Genomic DNA, 15374 nt, shown 5'->3' with positions numbered 1-15374 from the left:
GAAGATAAATTTTTAATTTAATATTTGCCTTTTTTTTCCCCAATTCTTTTCAAAATGAATCATAAAAATCTGTTAAACAAGGAAAGCAGTACATTTTTTGTTGTTGTCATTTTTGCTGGACCTCAGTGACAGTAAACAAGGACTTTCACACAGGACCTACAGCCTGTTTTTGGAAATACAGCTTGACGTAAGAGGCACAGAAGATATTTTTATTTTTAAGATAGCATGCCTAACCTCAATAGGTAAATGTTGAAAAGACTTAAAAAAAGTATTTGTTTTCACAAATATCCCTGACTACTTGCTGGGAATCTGAGACAGTGTACTAGCACTTATTTAGGACCCATCAATTAGAATAGTAGTTTCAAATTATCTGGCGTTAGTGTGAGAGAGGCTGGTTCTGCTCCCATGGGTGTATGTTACAGGTGGAGAGACTTGCACATTCTCTTCTTGCTTTTCTTGTTTTCCCTCTCCAAGTACTTTCTACCAGCACAGATTGTGGGTGTGTATTGATCAAATTAGAAGAGGTTCAGATTTTAATCGGTTCTTTAGGACGATCCTGGCACATACAGAGTCTTTTTTTCGATGGGTAGAGGCTGATAAAGATCCGTCCAAGGACAAGCGAGTAGTCTAGGATTGGGAAGATGAGTGTGGAGCAGGAGTGGGAAATGTGCTGATGAAAAAGCACAAAATGGCTCTGCTGCATTAGCTTTGTACTTGAATGTGAAGTAGTCTGCATGTTGAAATGTCTTGAAAGAAACCAAGATAACTCCTTGCAGTAGCAAGTTTCTGAATGTAATGAGGCAATAATTTTGGTGTAGATGCAGTACAGTTGTTGACAATTTTTTCCCTTTTTTTTCTTCTGCAGATATTCCTGAAATACCAGAAAGCATCTCATTCTGCAGAGCGCTACAGGTAGCAGATTTCAGTGGGAATCCACTGACTAGGTAACTTCCACCTTCTTCTTAGTACTTGCCATACCAGAATTACAATCTTGCTGTAACAATTTTAATTTTAAATAAGCCCTTAAAAATTGTCATCTAGGATCTCTATGAAATCTTGCCAACAGTGTCTGTCCCTGGCAGAAAAGTTCACGTTTAGAAAATGATGTGCATCTTCCCCGGGAGGGGGTGAAATTTGTTAGCCAACCAGGAAAAATGTAAATCCGATTGTCTCTTAAGTAATTTTCATTCCCCTTCTTAAATGCATAGGAAAACCATGCTCAGGGTTGCTAGAGATAAGGCAATGGTTAGCACAAATGCATTGGCACAAACCCAGGTGCCCGACGATTTGGAATAAACTTTAGATCAGCTGCTGCAGATAATGGCTTTTATTAATGATTAAAGCTTGGACTAGGGTTTCGTCACCCTCCCATCAATTGGGACACAGTGACATGCAGTAACATGTGGCAAAAATGCACTGCATATGTCAGTGACTGCTGCGGCTGCTGCTGGTCTGTGTTCTAGTGAGTTCTAATTTGGGGATTACACGCGCTTTTAGTTTAGAAGAGGAGTTTTGTTTTCATTTCTCTATTCCATTTTGGAATTTATCTGGTGAAATGAGGCTAGAAGTAGCAAGGAAAAGGTGCTCTGTTAGTTAAGGCGTTTGAATACTATTTGGAGAACTGTTTTCTAAATCAGCCTGTGCCACAGAGCTCCTTTGTGGTGCTGAGCAAGTCACATAAGCCAGAGTATTCACAGTGGGTGCTCGCCGACCTGCTTTGCTTTGCACTGAGATGGGTTAGGAATACTTGCAGGATTAGCTGGCTGGCTGGGGTGCAGGAGTGCTAACAAACAGGCAAGTGTCTAATGTCTTAAGCCGCTCCAGTGGTTTTGCAAGATGACTTTTCCCACGTGTGCAGCTGTGATTCTTCAGAAGTGCACTTTGAATATCGCCCACAGTGGATCCTAAGTTCTCTAGAAAAATCACATCTCTGAGCATTAAAGGGACACTTGTGATCTTAATCCCTGTGCCTCTGTAGCCCATTTGTGTAGCGAGGATAATAATACCACAAAAATGCGGTAAAGCAAACTGTGGCTGAGCTGATGTTTAGATACACAAGTGGTGGGGGTCACCAAACAGCTTTTTCACAGCCGTCAGTGTGCAGCATATTAAGCTTAGAGCTGCATCTCATCATTTTGGAATCAGAATTGTCTGTAGTAGTGTGCCAGTTATCTTTCTCTGTTTTGTGTGCTGAAAAAGGCCTGGGGCCCCGAGTAATGTGTTTCCTTAAACAGAAGCTGTAGTGCACAGTTACAGCTGAGTGGAGTTAACAAGTGCTGCTGAGCTTTTTAAGGGTTTTCTCATAACTCTTTTGACAGTTTAAGGGAATTTTAAAAATTCTTGATAAGGTGGCTCCAAAGAGTGTGTGTGTCCTGGAAAACATCACTCCAAGCAGTTTACTGACTTAGAAAACACAGATACCAGAAGCTGTTTGCACACAGTTGCCAGGTATTTTCTGTGATGAGATCCAGAATTTCAGCTTTACCTATATAACACTTTGTAAACTCTGGCACTCGCTTGCCCAGGCAGAGTGGAAAAGTCTTGTAAGGATTTCCTTCTGTGAGTGATATCCTGGAATTTTTTTTAGCAATCAATTATTGTCCTTATTTCCTCTAAGCTTAAAAGCCAGTCAGAGGTCTTCCCGATCAATGTTCTACCACTAATACACTATGTTGCCTCATTGTCAGACTTAATCATTGATGATCTTGCAGCATTAAAAGTGGCTGACAGGCAATTTTTTTCTAGCTGTTTTCAGATTATTTCAGGTTTTAATTAATAAAAAGCAGGCACATTTATTGTAGACTAGTCTGTAAGTCCACTGTGGAGTGTAGAAGGATAGAATAGGATAGTTCTGGTTGAAAAGAAGCTACAATGATCATCTGGTTCAATCACCTGTCCATTTCAGGGCTGACCAAAAGATAATCATATCATTTAGCTCTAGTCTTAAATCTATCAGAGCCTCAACAGTAACGAATAGTTACAGTGGAGCTCACACTTCGGAGATATTGAGTGTGTTCTGTTAATAAGGTCCAGAAAACGATGAAGAGTGCAGAGTGGAGTTAAGCATGTGAAAAGACATCCCTGCCCGCTCCCTGTAGTTTCTGGTTCCCTTTCCCTATCATGCCCAGCCCTATTTGCTGGTAGCTGTGTGTCTCCTTCTGGCTCATTGCGCCTTGAGCTGGGTGATGGGGAGAGCTTGAACCAAACCAGATGCTACAGCTTGAGCTTAGGTTGCATGCTCTAGGTGCTGAGCAGAAGTCAAATGGCTGGCCCAGGGGCTTCTCCTTTTTCTCCCTCATTGCCCCTTTTACCCCACCTTGGCTCTGAGCTGCTTGTGCAGCTTGTGCAGTCTGGCTGCCAGAGAGCAGTGGGTGCTACAGGAATCTGTCTGTGTCAGGGGTGGGGAAACCAAGCCTTGCAGAAGACCAAGTAGGTGATGGACCTAAAAGCTTTGGAAACTTTGGGACTGTTTTGCATATCACTGTGTTTTATAGTGTAAGAAGGAAGGGATTACGTGGTGATGTGAACCAGAAAATGTGAAATGCTGTGGCAGCAGAACATTGTCTTCATAGTGAACAGATTCTTCAAAAGCTACAATGGAAGAGCAGCCTAGTAGCTAATACAAAACGGCCATGCTGTAAGCATGTATGTGACTGAAGCCTGAATAAAAATAACTTGTTTAATTATTTTACTGTCTAGGTTAGACAGGAAAATAATAGTAAAAAGGGTTTTTTAAATGTGTTTGATTTGTAAAATTTGTTAAAATGCTTAAAATGTTCTCAAGCCCTGTAGCTTTTTAAAGTTGCAAATTGGGGGCAGGGAAGAGAGGAGCAAGGAGACAGGGATGTTGCCTGTTTTTTTACACAGAAGAAACTTTAAACTCTCTAAGCCATGGGATTTTTTTTCTTGCTGCGATCCTTAGAATTTTCTGAGTCATGCTGGAGCCTGGGCTTGCCTCCCTCTGTGGGTATTTGATAAACAGACTTATTTTCCACTACGTTCTCTTTTCCAATATGTATTAGATGAATGTGAATACTTTTGCTGGAAGTCCTTGATTTGAATTAATATCTCCATAGGTTGCCTGAAAGCTTTCCTGAATTACAGAATCTAACATGTCTTTCAGTAAATGACATCTCTCTGCAAGCACTACCTGAAAACATTGGGAAGTAAGTTTTTTATACTTTATTACTGTTTTAATTTACTTTCTCTTCCTTGTTATACATGTTGTATAAATTACTTGCATAATTGTATGTAATATACCAATAAAGTTATTTACGGTTCTGTGCTTACTTTTTATATTCTTTGCAGTCTGAGGGATCCGCTTAAGAAAAATCCCTTTGTATTTTCACTTGACATTAGCAAGCTAATGCAGAAACTGAAGCATGTGTGTGTGTGTTTTGGAATATGCTGGAATTTTATGTGGAGAATCAAACTGGTGTTTTGTGATCCAGGTCTGACCTTTTGCTTTCCTTCATTAGAATAAACCATTGATCTATTATTGTGAACATGTCAGATGGCTTTCAGCTTAGCTCAAACCCAGACAATTGTTGGAACAGGAACAGATGAGTAAAAGCTGACTGTGATCAAGATGGAAATTAGAAGGTACCTAACTATAGGAGTAGCGTGGTTCTGAAAAAAAATGCCAGTGAGAGCTGTGGAAGTGAAAACTAATGGAACAGTTCTTGAGATAAATTTGATCTTTTAGATCTTTTGAGCTTTTAAGATGTACTTGTTAACTCTGGAAAGTAGAACAGGGTTGCATGCACAGGCTTCCAAAGCGTAGACACGTGGCAAGTAAAGTGAACATTGTTTGTCTGTCTCATTTTGACTGAAATGGCCATCCACGCTTGCAGAAGGGAAATCTCTTGCCTATTAGTGGACAGAAGGGTATCTCTTCCACTTTAAGAGAAGAGGTAATTCCTTGTCTCCTCACTTGAATATGTGAGAATGGCTGTGCTGGTTCTGATCAAAGGCTTGTCTAGCCCAGCTTCCTTCTACAGTTCTAGTAAGTAGATGCCTGGTGAGTATTAAGAAGAAAAATGTGTGCTTGATTACCACTCTTTCCATCCCCTGGCTGTTTCTGGTTCAGAGGATTTCCTGAGCTTTAGATTTTGGTTAGCTAATTGGTAGCCCATAATGAATCTCTCTTCCATGTACTTGTCCAGTTTCTCCTTGAGCTTGTGTAGACACCTTTAGTATTCTCCCCTGACAAGCAGCTGCACAGGTCTATTACTGATTGCATTGATTTGTTGGGGATTTTTTCGAGCCTGTCTCTACCCACCTTCCCTAGTATTGGAAGAGGCAGTCAGCAGCTCATTCCTATGCACTTGATCTGCCATTGATGCCTTTGTAGTTTTCTGCCGTAACCCCAGGTGCTTTTTTCTAAGCTGAAGAGTCTAACTTGCTATTCCAGCTTCAGGGATAGTATTCACAGAACTTAAGACAAGTGGGTAGCATACCATTTTAGAGAATTTCTTGCAGCACCTGCTTGTTCTCTGTCTTCTCCCCTCCCTCCCCCCTTTTTTAATCTGCATCTGCCTTTATCATTACCTTGACCTTATCATTGTTCTAAGTTACCTTGCACTTACCCACTTCAGTTGTTATTCAAAAAACCACAATAACTCATACACTTAGTATCATTAGAGGCGTGTTCATCTTGGATATGCTTTCATAAAGTGAAATGTTTCTAACATGGATTGTGTGGGGAGTCAGCATAGTTCCTAGTAGTAAAACCCAATTGTTTCTAAACAGAGGAGTCCTCCAGAAGGGTTCTTGTTATTAAGGGCTTCTGCAATGTAGTCAAGTTCAGACTGGCATTCCTTTAGCCACTTCCCATGAGTATGAAAGCTGTTAGCTGGCATCATTCCAGCAGCAACAGAAGTGGAAAATGTCTTTTGAAACCTTCCGCAAGCACTAACAGGTACAGCTAACGTGGACCCTGTGAGTATGACAAAGCCCTACCTAAAAATTGCACGGGCAGGGGCTTTCGTGACATTTTTCCTGTTCTGTAAAGGTTCACAAAGCTTTTCATGCAACTTTTCACAGTACTGGCAGCTAAGGACGGGCTTGTTCAGGCTCTGCGGTTACTGAAAACCAAGGCAAAAAATTTGGGATCCTGCCTGATTCTTAAAATGAATGCAAGAAACATGGCAAGCTGAAATGATTCCCAAAGAACGAGGAGCTGCTTTGCAGACAGTAACTAGAGGAAGGGTACTGGCTTCCCTGAGAGGTTACTAGCTTTGGTTTCTTGCCTTGTCCTGTCTCTCATTTGGTTGTAAATTATTGGGAGGTCTTGTCTGTAGCCAGTTAGAACTGCAACCTGAAGTCCTTCTGGGTCACTTACCTCTGAGAGTGAATTTTACTACGTTTCTAGCATTAGATCTGCAAGTAATAGGTTTATTTTTTTCAGTCTGGCGACCAACAACTGCAACTTTCATTTTTCAGTTCACAAAATTTTCATCACTTATTGCAAGGGAATTTGATGGCGCAGCTGACTGCCTGGTGTTTTCCTTTGTCTTGCCAAAAAGCATGTGTTTAAGGGTTCCAACTGTTTGAAGAACATTGTCAAGGCCTCTCTTTAACCTTTTGTCTTTCCTCTTGCTTCTACATAGCCATGCTCCAGCTCTGTCAACTGCTCTGCTTCTGTGTGACCAATTCCAGCTGTTTATCCAGTGCTGCTATATGTGCTGAAAGTGTTCCCTTGTTAGGTGAAGCATTCCTTTTTTAAGCTCATGTATTATTTTAGGGCAAGAGACTGCTTTAGGACTTGATAACAGACTGGATGTCTTAATATAACCAATCCTATATATTGTGTTTCTCTGTGAATTGTGTTCTCTTAACTTGTGCTGTTGTTGCTATCTGGAGTAAAACAGTGAATGATAATCTGTGTGAGATATTTTAGCTGATAATTAGGTGGGTGCAGCTTGGAGCAGGAGTTGTCCTGTTGGCTAGTTGAACCATTCTGAGAAACAAGTTATACAATGTAAGCTGTGAGTGGGAGCGTCTTTTTCAGCATTTCTCCATGTAATGAGAGCAAGTCTAATTTCCGTGCCTGTTCTGCAGGACCATCTGTATCTGTATGCTTGCTTATTGGGCAGCTCAAACCTGTTCCTCCCAGGATGGGAGGCATTTAGGAATTTCCACTTGCTTCCAGGATTTTGCTTCAATACTTCCTTATATGTGTCACGCCCAAAACACAGGGCATAACTTTTTCCTGAAATTAAAAATTTGGGATGTATTTGTGTATATAAGACTGTTTGGATAAATAAAAGTATTTGTGTGTAAGCCTTCCAAGGGCATACATTGCACTGGTATGAATAATCTAATCTGTTCTCAGCACCTTCTCTTTTCTGTATGAGTTCATTCTGTAGTGTTGGCTTCAGGGTTAGTTCACCTTCATCTCCAAGCCCACTGTGATGTTGGCTTTTTACCAGCAAAGATTTGGGAACTTGGAGATGCACACAGTGCTCTCATGATGTAACATCTAGAAAGAGAAGAGAGGTTGTGTCAGCTTTGTGTGTTTATTTATTTGTGGTTCTTAGGCCTGAAAGAAGTCCAGGTACATTCTTTGGAAAGCCTTTTATGTGCATCTCTGATGTTTAGTCTAGCATCAGATTCTCAGATGGATGCTTAACAAGGGTTTGACCCTGGCCAAAGAAACAGACCTTTCAGCATGAAATACATATTTGAATAAGACATCTATCTGCCAAACTCTGTGGAGACAACAAAATCAACAAGTTTCTTGAACAGCTGAAGCAGAGGCCAGAGCTTCACTAAAATGCTTTATGTTGCGTTTTAAGGACCGTCAGCTCACCAAATATCAAATTCTTATCCAGTTTTTAGCTTTCACTATTTTTCGGCAGTCTTGACTGTGCCTGGAAAATATACAGATCACCTTTTTTTTTTCCTTGATGCTAAGGTTTAACATGCAAGATTATTTCTGACTGGCAGGTAGGCTGTTTTGCATGCCTGAATCCTAGCATGGCAAATAAAAAGCTTTCCTCTGCTATATACAACCTTTAAATCTTTTCCCCACTCTAAGATGTATAGATAGTCTCCTTGGAAATGATCTCCAAATCCCGAGGATTCAACATAAGATCATAATAATATCATGATTCGTTTTATCCACATCATCACAGACTCCCCCTGCCTTTTTTTGAGAGACCTGCGCAGTCTGTCATGCAAGAAAGTAGAATTGAATAGAATCGAATCATGGCTTTAGGAACTTCTGAATTTGGGAGGGGTGAATTTCTTTAGATGTATTTAGGGAATTCTTCTGATGCTGATGACTGATGAATTTGGTTTACACCCAAGCTGCAAGTGGGCTGAATGAATTTGTGGACCTCACTGCTGAAAGGGGATTACCAGGTAAGCAGAGAAATATTTCTCTCAGCATGTACAGCCAAGCAGGTTCAATGCTGAAATAGGCAATTCATTATGACCGTAAACATAATGAAAACAATAGAGCAGATGTTGCTGCACATAGGAGCGTTGTTTTGTGGAAGGATTTGTTGCAGGCATGCTTTTCAAGAATCGTGGAACCAGAAATATTCAGAGACTTTGTGTTAGAGAAAGAAAGTCAATGAACGTGGGGTTTTTTAATATTTATGTATGTTTAATTCTAGAGATTTTGAAGTTTTCAGCAACTTGTGAACCCTGAATCTTTATTGTTGATCTGAGTAGGAGTAGCTGGAGAATAAAAGGTCTTCAGAGGTGCAAGGATGCAACTCAATGAGGGTGATCCAGAAACAGGTCAGAATAGCATGCTGCTTCTGATAATAGATTCCTGGGGCAGCCCTTGACTCTGTTTTTCTTAGTATATGCTAGAATATCCCAAGTGTAGATTACAGATCTGGTAGCATCACACAGAATGGAAAATGCTCTCAAAATTGTGTGGAACAATACAATGTATTCCTATTTTAAGGTTTAGCATAATAATGTCTGATTAAAATCTGATCTTACATCATACCACAAAAGTGATGGGGAGTCTTATCTTGAAAATACGTAGGAGGAGAATTACTTGTTGGTGGTCTGGCTAGGCTGATAGTATTAAAAGCTCTCACTCTGTCCTATCTGAATTTAGCATGACAAATAATATTTACGGAGAATGAGTAGGTAGAGCATTCAGTGCTAATCACAGCTGTTTGCTAAATGGTAAACTTGGATGTTAAGGAATTCAGAAGTTTATTTCAAGAACACTGTTTAAAAATGTAGTAGTGAATGCAGTGCCATCTGGACTTTAAATAAGAAATGTTACATCTTGTATGTTACACAAGTAAGAAATATTTAACATATATTTAGCAATATTTTTTTTGAAAGAAGGTAATTCAGTTTATTTAAGTCATTGAAGATTGATGTTGCGTGAGTAGAATGGAAGATATTTTGAAAATGAAATCTCTTATAATAGTGGTGAATTGGCTTAGTCTCGCTAACCTGTTTCAGTAAGCTTGATAAGAAAATCAGAGAATGCGCCCTTAAAACATTCAGGAGTGGATAGACTGAGCCATAATTATGAATCTCTCTTCTTCTGAATGTTCGCTTTTGTAAGGTTATAGAGAGCTCAGTGTTCTCTATGTTTTTTGGACCGTGCTTGTCCAGGGGGAGAGAGAGTAGAATTGATCTCAGCAACCTGAAAACCAAGCTTGTGTAGAAAAGTAGTCTTAATTAGCAGCTTAGGCTGCCTCTGTTACATATCTAGGGAATTCCATGGCCACGAGCTGTAGAACTTACCTCTATTTTTTTAAAAAATTGGATGTGACTTGTACTACTGGCTGTCTGTTTAGTCTTTCCTCCCGTTAGTGGCTGATAAACTACTAATGTGTTGTTTTGGTTTTTTGTTTTTAATCTTTCTGTTTTCACTTGTGGAAGAAGACCTGTAGCTTTATACAAGCCAATTACTGATATTGACAGTTCAATTCAAGTAACTGACTATTCAGAAGCTCATCCTCTAGCTTTCAGGTTTTTTGCTGACTAAGTCTACGATGACAAAATTACCAAGTTCACTTTCTTTCCTGCCTATTTAAAATCAGTCTGCTGGGGAAGGAGTATTTTCCCCCTATATGTTTGTGTTCACTTTTCTCAGCTCTATAGCAAATGACAAGTGTTAGGAACATAATCTTTACTTTCAGATTTTCCTACTGGAATTGTTATTACTAGAATACCGTCCTACTTGTCAAACTCCAGAAATGGACTTCTATGGAAAGCCTAATGTGCCTTTTCCTTGCCTGTTATACACCTAAACTTGAGAGGAAAGAATAGTGTTTAACTTAAGTGCAAGTTATTTCGCATCACTTTGCCTCCAAAAAGAAGGAGGACGAATGCTTTCAAAAATGACTGGTGGAAGAATGATCTTTGACAATAACCGGTGAGCTATAATAGTTTCGTCAAAACTAAATCTAGTTACCTTGCTTTGCATTTGTTTTAACAGCATCCCTTGTATTCTGAGGCAGAACCATGGGATTTCATGTGTGTGAAGACAGTTTGCTTAGAAATGGATAAGTGCACTCGTTTAGGAAATTAATATTTCCTGTAATTGCTGGATCATGAAAGAATTTCTGGGATTCGGTGTGGTCTTCAGTTCTCTCTATTTAAATTCTAGTGAATTAATCTTACAAATATTCATTAGTGCTCTTCTTTATCATTCACACTGTAAAACAGGTTTGCATAGTCAAAAGGTAACCATACAAAGAGGCAGGAGGCTTGTTAAAGCTTAAAATAAATGCTTTAAGCTAAGCTATGCTTTTTTGAGAAATAGTCTCCTTGAGAAAGGAATTTGGCTGCGATTAATTCTCTGCTATTTGTGGGTTGCCATGTGATGAATGTGAATTTTAAGGTTATTTCATGATAACTTTGTTTAATTATATGTCAGCATTAAGCAGTAGTTGGAAACAGAAAAGGGTTTACTGTTTAGTCTTTTGAAAAGGAGGACAAAATGCATAGTGGGACTGTACAGACCACGAATTACATAGTTATATGTTAACACAGCCTTTGGAAATTCAAGAAGCATAATCTTTCCCTGTAAAGTTAATATTGCTTTTGTTGCATTGGAAATGTCATTGCACCAAAAACTCACGTGGAGCTGGTTCTTCAAACACTATGGAAGGATATGATGCTGACAGGTATAGTAACTGTGTGCGTGTGAAATAAATCGGACAGTGAAGAAATAAAATGGTACTTAACTCTGCAAAGGGGCGTGTGCGCTACAGATGTTCTTGAAACCATCCGAGTTTACACATCTAATTTCATACAATCATAGAATGGTTGGGTTGATAGGAACCTTCAAAGATCGCCTAATCCAACCCTTCTGTTGTGGGCAGAGACATCTTTCATTAGATCTGGTTGCTTAAAGCCCCATCCAACCTGACCTTGAAGACTTCTAGGACTGGGGCATCCACAACTTCTCCAGGCAACCTGTTGTAGTGCTTCGCTACCCTCATCATAAAAAATATCTTCCTTATATGCAACCTAAACCTGTCCTCTTTCCATTTAAAACCATTGTCCTTTGTCCTATCGCTACAAGCCTTGGTAAAAAGTCTTTCTCCATCTTTCTTATAAGCCCCCTTCATATATTAAAAGGCTGCAGTAAGGTCTTCCCAGTGTTCTCTTCAGGCTGAATACTCCAACTCTCTGACCCTTTCCTCATAGGAGAGATGTTCCATCCCTCTGATCATTTTTATGGCCCTCCTCTTGGCTTGCTCTAACAGATCCATGTCTGTCCTGTGCTGAAGGCTCCAGAACTGAACATAGTGCTCCAGTTGGGGTCTCACAGAAGTGGAGTAGAGGGTGAGAATCTCCCTTGACCTGCTGGCCAAGCTTCTTTTGATGCAGCCTGCGATTTGATTGGCATAGGAGTTGGGGACTTGTCTTCTCAGACTCCTTCTGCAGTGAATGGTACAGTCAATGAAGAAAGGATGAGAGAAAGAGACTTCTTTTGGAAGTGAATTGGAACAGGAGCCTATGCCAAAAGTGCATGATATACCTTCAGTTGCTTATGGTCTGAGTAAGTGGCATTTTGAGAGCTGGCTGGTGAGTGATTAATCCTGTAATTTCCTGGGGGGAAAAAGCTGCTAAAAGTCATAGAATCGTAGAATAACCAGGTTGGAAGAGACCCACCGGATCATCGAGTCCAACCATTCCTATCAAACACTAAACCATGCCCCTTAGCAGCTCGTCCACCTGTGCCTTAAACACCTCCAGAGAAGGTGACTCAACCACCTCCTTGGGCATCAGTAGCTAGAAGCTTTGTAGGATGGTGAGTAGCTTAATAGGATCCTGTCAAAAGAGTATTGACACCTGTCAGATGAGTCACCTAACTGATGTGTCCTGGGGCAGGGTCGTACATGTTGCTGGTAGTTTTATTTGGGCAGTGGGAATGAGCTGCAATATATTTAAACATAGCTAGTTTCATGCATCTTGTATGCTGTTGTCAGAATACCACTGATAAGATTGGCAGACTGGTGTGTTCATTTTTTGCACAAAAAAAAAGAAAAAAAAGAAAAAGAAAATGAGTTGCCTACTTTAAACTCCCTTCCTTTCCAGTCTAGTGTTAGGATGAATGTTTCAGAGTGCACATGCTGAGTAGAGATGCAGGGACAGGCTGTTATCAATAAGTAACAGTAATCTTTAGATGCTGGCCCAGCAAGCTGAAGTCCTTTCGAACTGATGGAAATAGCCAGAATGCAGACTTAATGTTGCGTTTCTGAATGCTGCATCCTTGGACTGTGTTCTGTAGCCGTGACTATTGCTGCATTAAAAATGTAGTACCGGACCTGATTGAGAATCTGTATTGTGTTCTCCCCTGAGTCATCCTTATTGTGTAGGATCTTCCCTTGTTCTCTATAAATATGGGACCCATGCCTGCTCTCCTGTCTTTCCCTTCCCTTTGCAGCCTTACAAATGGGAGGAAAGGTTCTCTCTGTGCACTTAGCTGTGGGAAACTACATGTGGGATTTTGCATTCCCCTGACTATCTTGACCTTGCTGGAAGGGGTGCAGATGGAGCTGTGCATTTCTGCAGGTCTGTTAATCTTCATCTCTCTTCAAACTCTGCTCCATTGTTTCCCAAAGTCTTGACTTCTTGTCGTGCACACTTAGCTGTGCTGTGCTCTTGACATAAGTCAAAAAATGTGTGACTTTGATTCCACAAATAAGACAAGTCTGTTGTCCAGCTTTTATTGACTAAGCACCTTCAGCTTTGATGTTAGTCTTTTTGTCATCCTTTTCTCCTAGCTTTTTCCACATTTCCTTTTCCACCTTTGCATTTTCAATTTCATTTTCACAGTAAAATAGTGTGTGGCTCCCTGTGCTTCCCAGTGCTTTCCTCAGAAGCCATGGCTGGGGCTTGAGTGCTGGGTGCTTGAGTGCTTCCAGTCATCTTGCAGGCTGGGTGGGGTCAAGATGGGCCAGATAATGTTGTCTCTTGTCACCCTTGAGGCTGGCTTTCTATCCCCTTGAATAGGGGAATGACACAGGCATCCCTGATTTAGCTCAAGCGCTAGGATAACTCCTCTGAGGTTTGTATTTTAGAACGTCACAATTCAGGGTATAGTTTAATGTATGTGATACACTGATAATGTTGTGATTTCATCCAGGATAACTAGGGAACATGTCTCAGTTTTGTTTAACTTCTTTTTGAAACTGCAGTTAATGTTGTCCTACCTTTTGCAGCAGGTTGCTGTTGTCTGCAGAATAACCTGCTTTTGGAAATGGTTATTTCGGAAGGCATGTTGCTATTGATAATCATAGAATCATAGAATAGTTTGAGTTGGAAGGGACCTTAAAGATCATCTCATTCCAACCCCATGGGCAGGGACACCTCCCACCAGACCAGGCTGTTCAAGGTTCCATCCAATGTGGCTTTGAAGACCTCCAGGGATGGGGCAGCCACAGCTTCCCTGGGCAACCTGGGCCAGGGTCTCACCACCCTCATGATGAAGAAATTCCTCCTTCTGTCTAGTCTAACTCTGCCCCTCTTCAGTTTATACCCATTGCCCCTCATCCTATCACTACAAGCCTTTGTGAACAGTCCCTTTATTATAGCCCCTTTCAGTTACTGGAAGGTCACTGTAAGATCTCCTCTGAGCCTTCTCTTCTCCAGGCTGAACAAACCCAACTCTCTCAGCCTGTCCTCGTAAGGGACGTGTTCCAGCCTAATCTTTACAATTAATCTAAAGAAAAACAGGCTTGCTTTGGAAGAACAACAATATGGTTTGGTGGCTGGTTCTAGTCTTGCCTTTATTTTGGAGGAGGCTACTGTGGTTGACATGGAGGAGTATTTGTGGTGTTCCCCAGGTGTGTCCTTTTCTGTAGACCATGTTGGATTAAGGGTTTCTCTCAGATCCTGAAAAGGATGCTCAGGAAAGATACTTGCGGCATTTATGTATTACCTTGTTGCTGCTAGTTTTGTTATTGATTATTTATTTCATATTTGTTCTCATTCTTCAAACTCACATGGTGGATACCTGTTTCTGCAGCTTATTTAGGTACAGCAGTGGGTAAATGTGTCTGATTCATATTGAAAATAGTATTTTTAGCCATGTTGTACCTTTAAATTTTACCTGGTTCCACCCTTACAGCAGAAATCATCTGGAATGCTGAGCTGAAATACTATAATTATTTCAATTACTGCATCCTCTGCCTGGTTTGGCGGTTGCCTGGTGCTCAGGAATTTCACACACATCCTCGGCGTTCAGGGTGTGTGGTAGCTATTGTGGTGAGAATTATTGCAGTATTAATACTTTTTACAAGTTTCTGTGAAATAGCTTCTTGTGATAGTAGTCTTGGAAAAAAATACTTGGTTTTGGTTGTTTGGATGGTTGTTTTTTTTAATTTGTTTTCTTTCTCCTTTAGAATACAGATGTGGAATACAGACATTTTCTGTTTTCATTTTTATTTTTTGTTGGTTTTTTGGGGAGTGATGACCACTTCTCCGGGTTGGAGACAGCCTGCAGTTCTATTTCTAAATGCAGTTGGTTAACAGCTGCTGACAGAACCGTGCCTCTTGTCTGAGTAGACTAGATTGCTGTCACCTTTGTGATTGTGGTCACCTTTGTTTTATGGATTAAAACAAGTAAGGCCCCCCAACTGTTTTGTTTTTTTTTTTTTCTCCATCATAGGTGAAAGTTGGGATTAGGGAGAGATTTGGAAATCAATAAAGTCTGGCTTCTCTTAGTTCCTTTCAAAAATTTCAGAAGGACTCTTAAATAACACTGCATCTAGAAAATTCAGAGCAGAGGGAAAACAAGAAATGTATTCCATTTAGTATGTTGTGAAAAATCTTTATTTGTAGTTGAGAAGAGGAATAATTAGACTTTCTGAAGAGAATGTGTTGTTCTATCAGAAAACTTATTTGAAAAATTGGAAGAAATCTGGGCTTTT

At 40.3% G+C, this 15374-nt stretch overlaps 2 protein-coding genes across 5 annotated transcripts in view; one reads left to right on the top strand and one right to left on the bottom strand.

Moving 5' to 3' along the window:
- The window catches only part of KLHL31 (kelch like family member 31), a 243792-nt gene that overhangs the window by 102449 nt on the left and 125969 nt on the right, over window positions 1-15374 (bottom strand). The window lies entirely within an intron of this gene.
- Window positions 1-15374, top strand: part of LRRC1 (leucine rich repeat containing 1) — a 102846-nt gene that overhangs the window by 31431 nt on the left and 56041 nt on the right. For all 4 annotated transcript variants that reach the window (XM_069851512.1, XM_069851510.1, XM_069851511.1 and 1 more), the window contains exons 3-4: window positions 866-944; window positions 4077-4166. In XM_069851512.1, coding sequence (XP_069707613.1) covers window positions 866-944; window positions 4077-4166 — 169 coding nt within the window. The remainder of the gene's footprint in view (window positions 1-865; window positions 945-4076; window positions 4167-15374) is intronic.

This window comes from Phaenicophaeus curvirostris, chromosome 2 (genome assembly GCF_032191515.1).
Source record: "Phaenicophaeus curvirostris isolate KB17595 chromosome 2, BPBGC_Pcur_1.0, whole genome shotgun sequence".
NCBI classification, from domain to species: domain Eukaryota; kingdom Metazoa; phylum Chordata; class Aves; order Cuculiformes; family Cuculidae; genus Phaenicophaeus; species Phaenicophaeus curvirostris.
The sequence above is the reverse complement of the archived record's forward strand: the minus strand, read 5'-3'. Positions and strand labels throughout refer to the sequence as shown.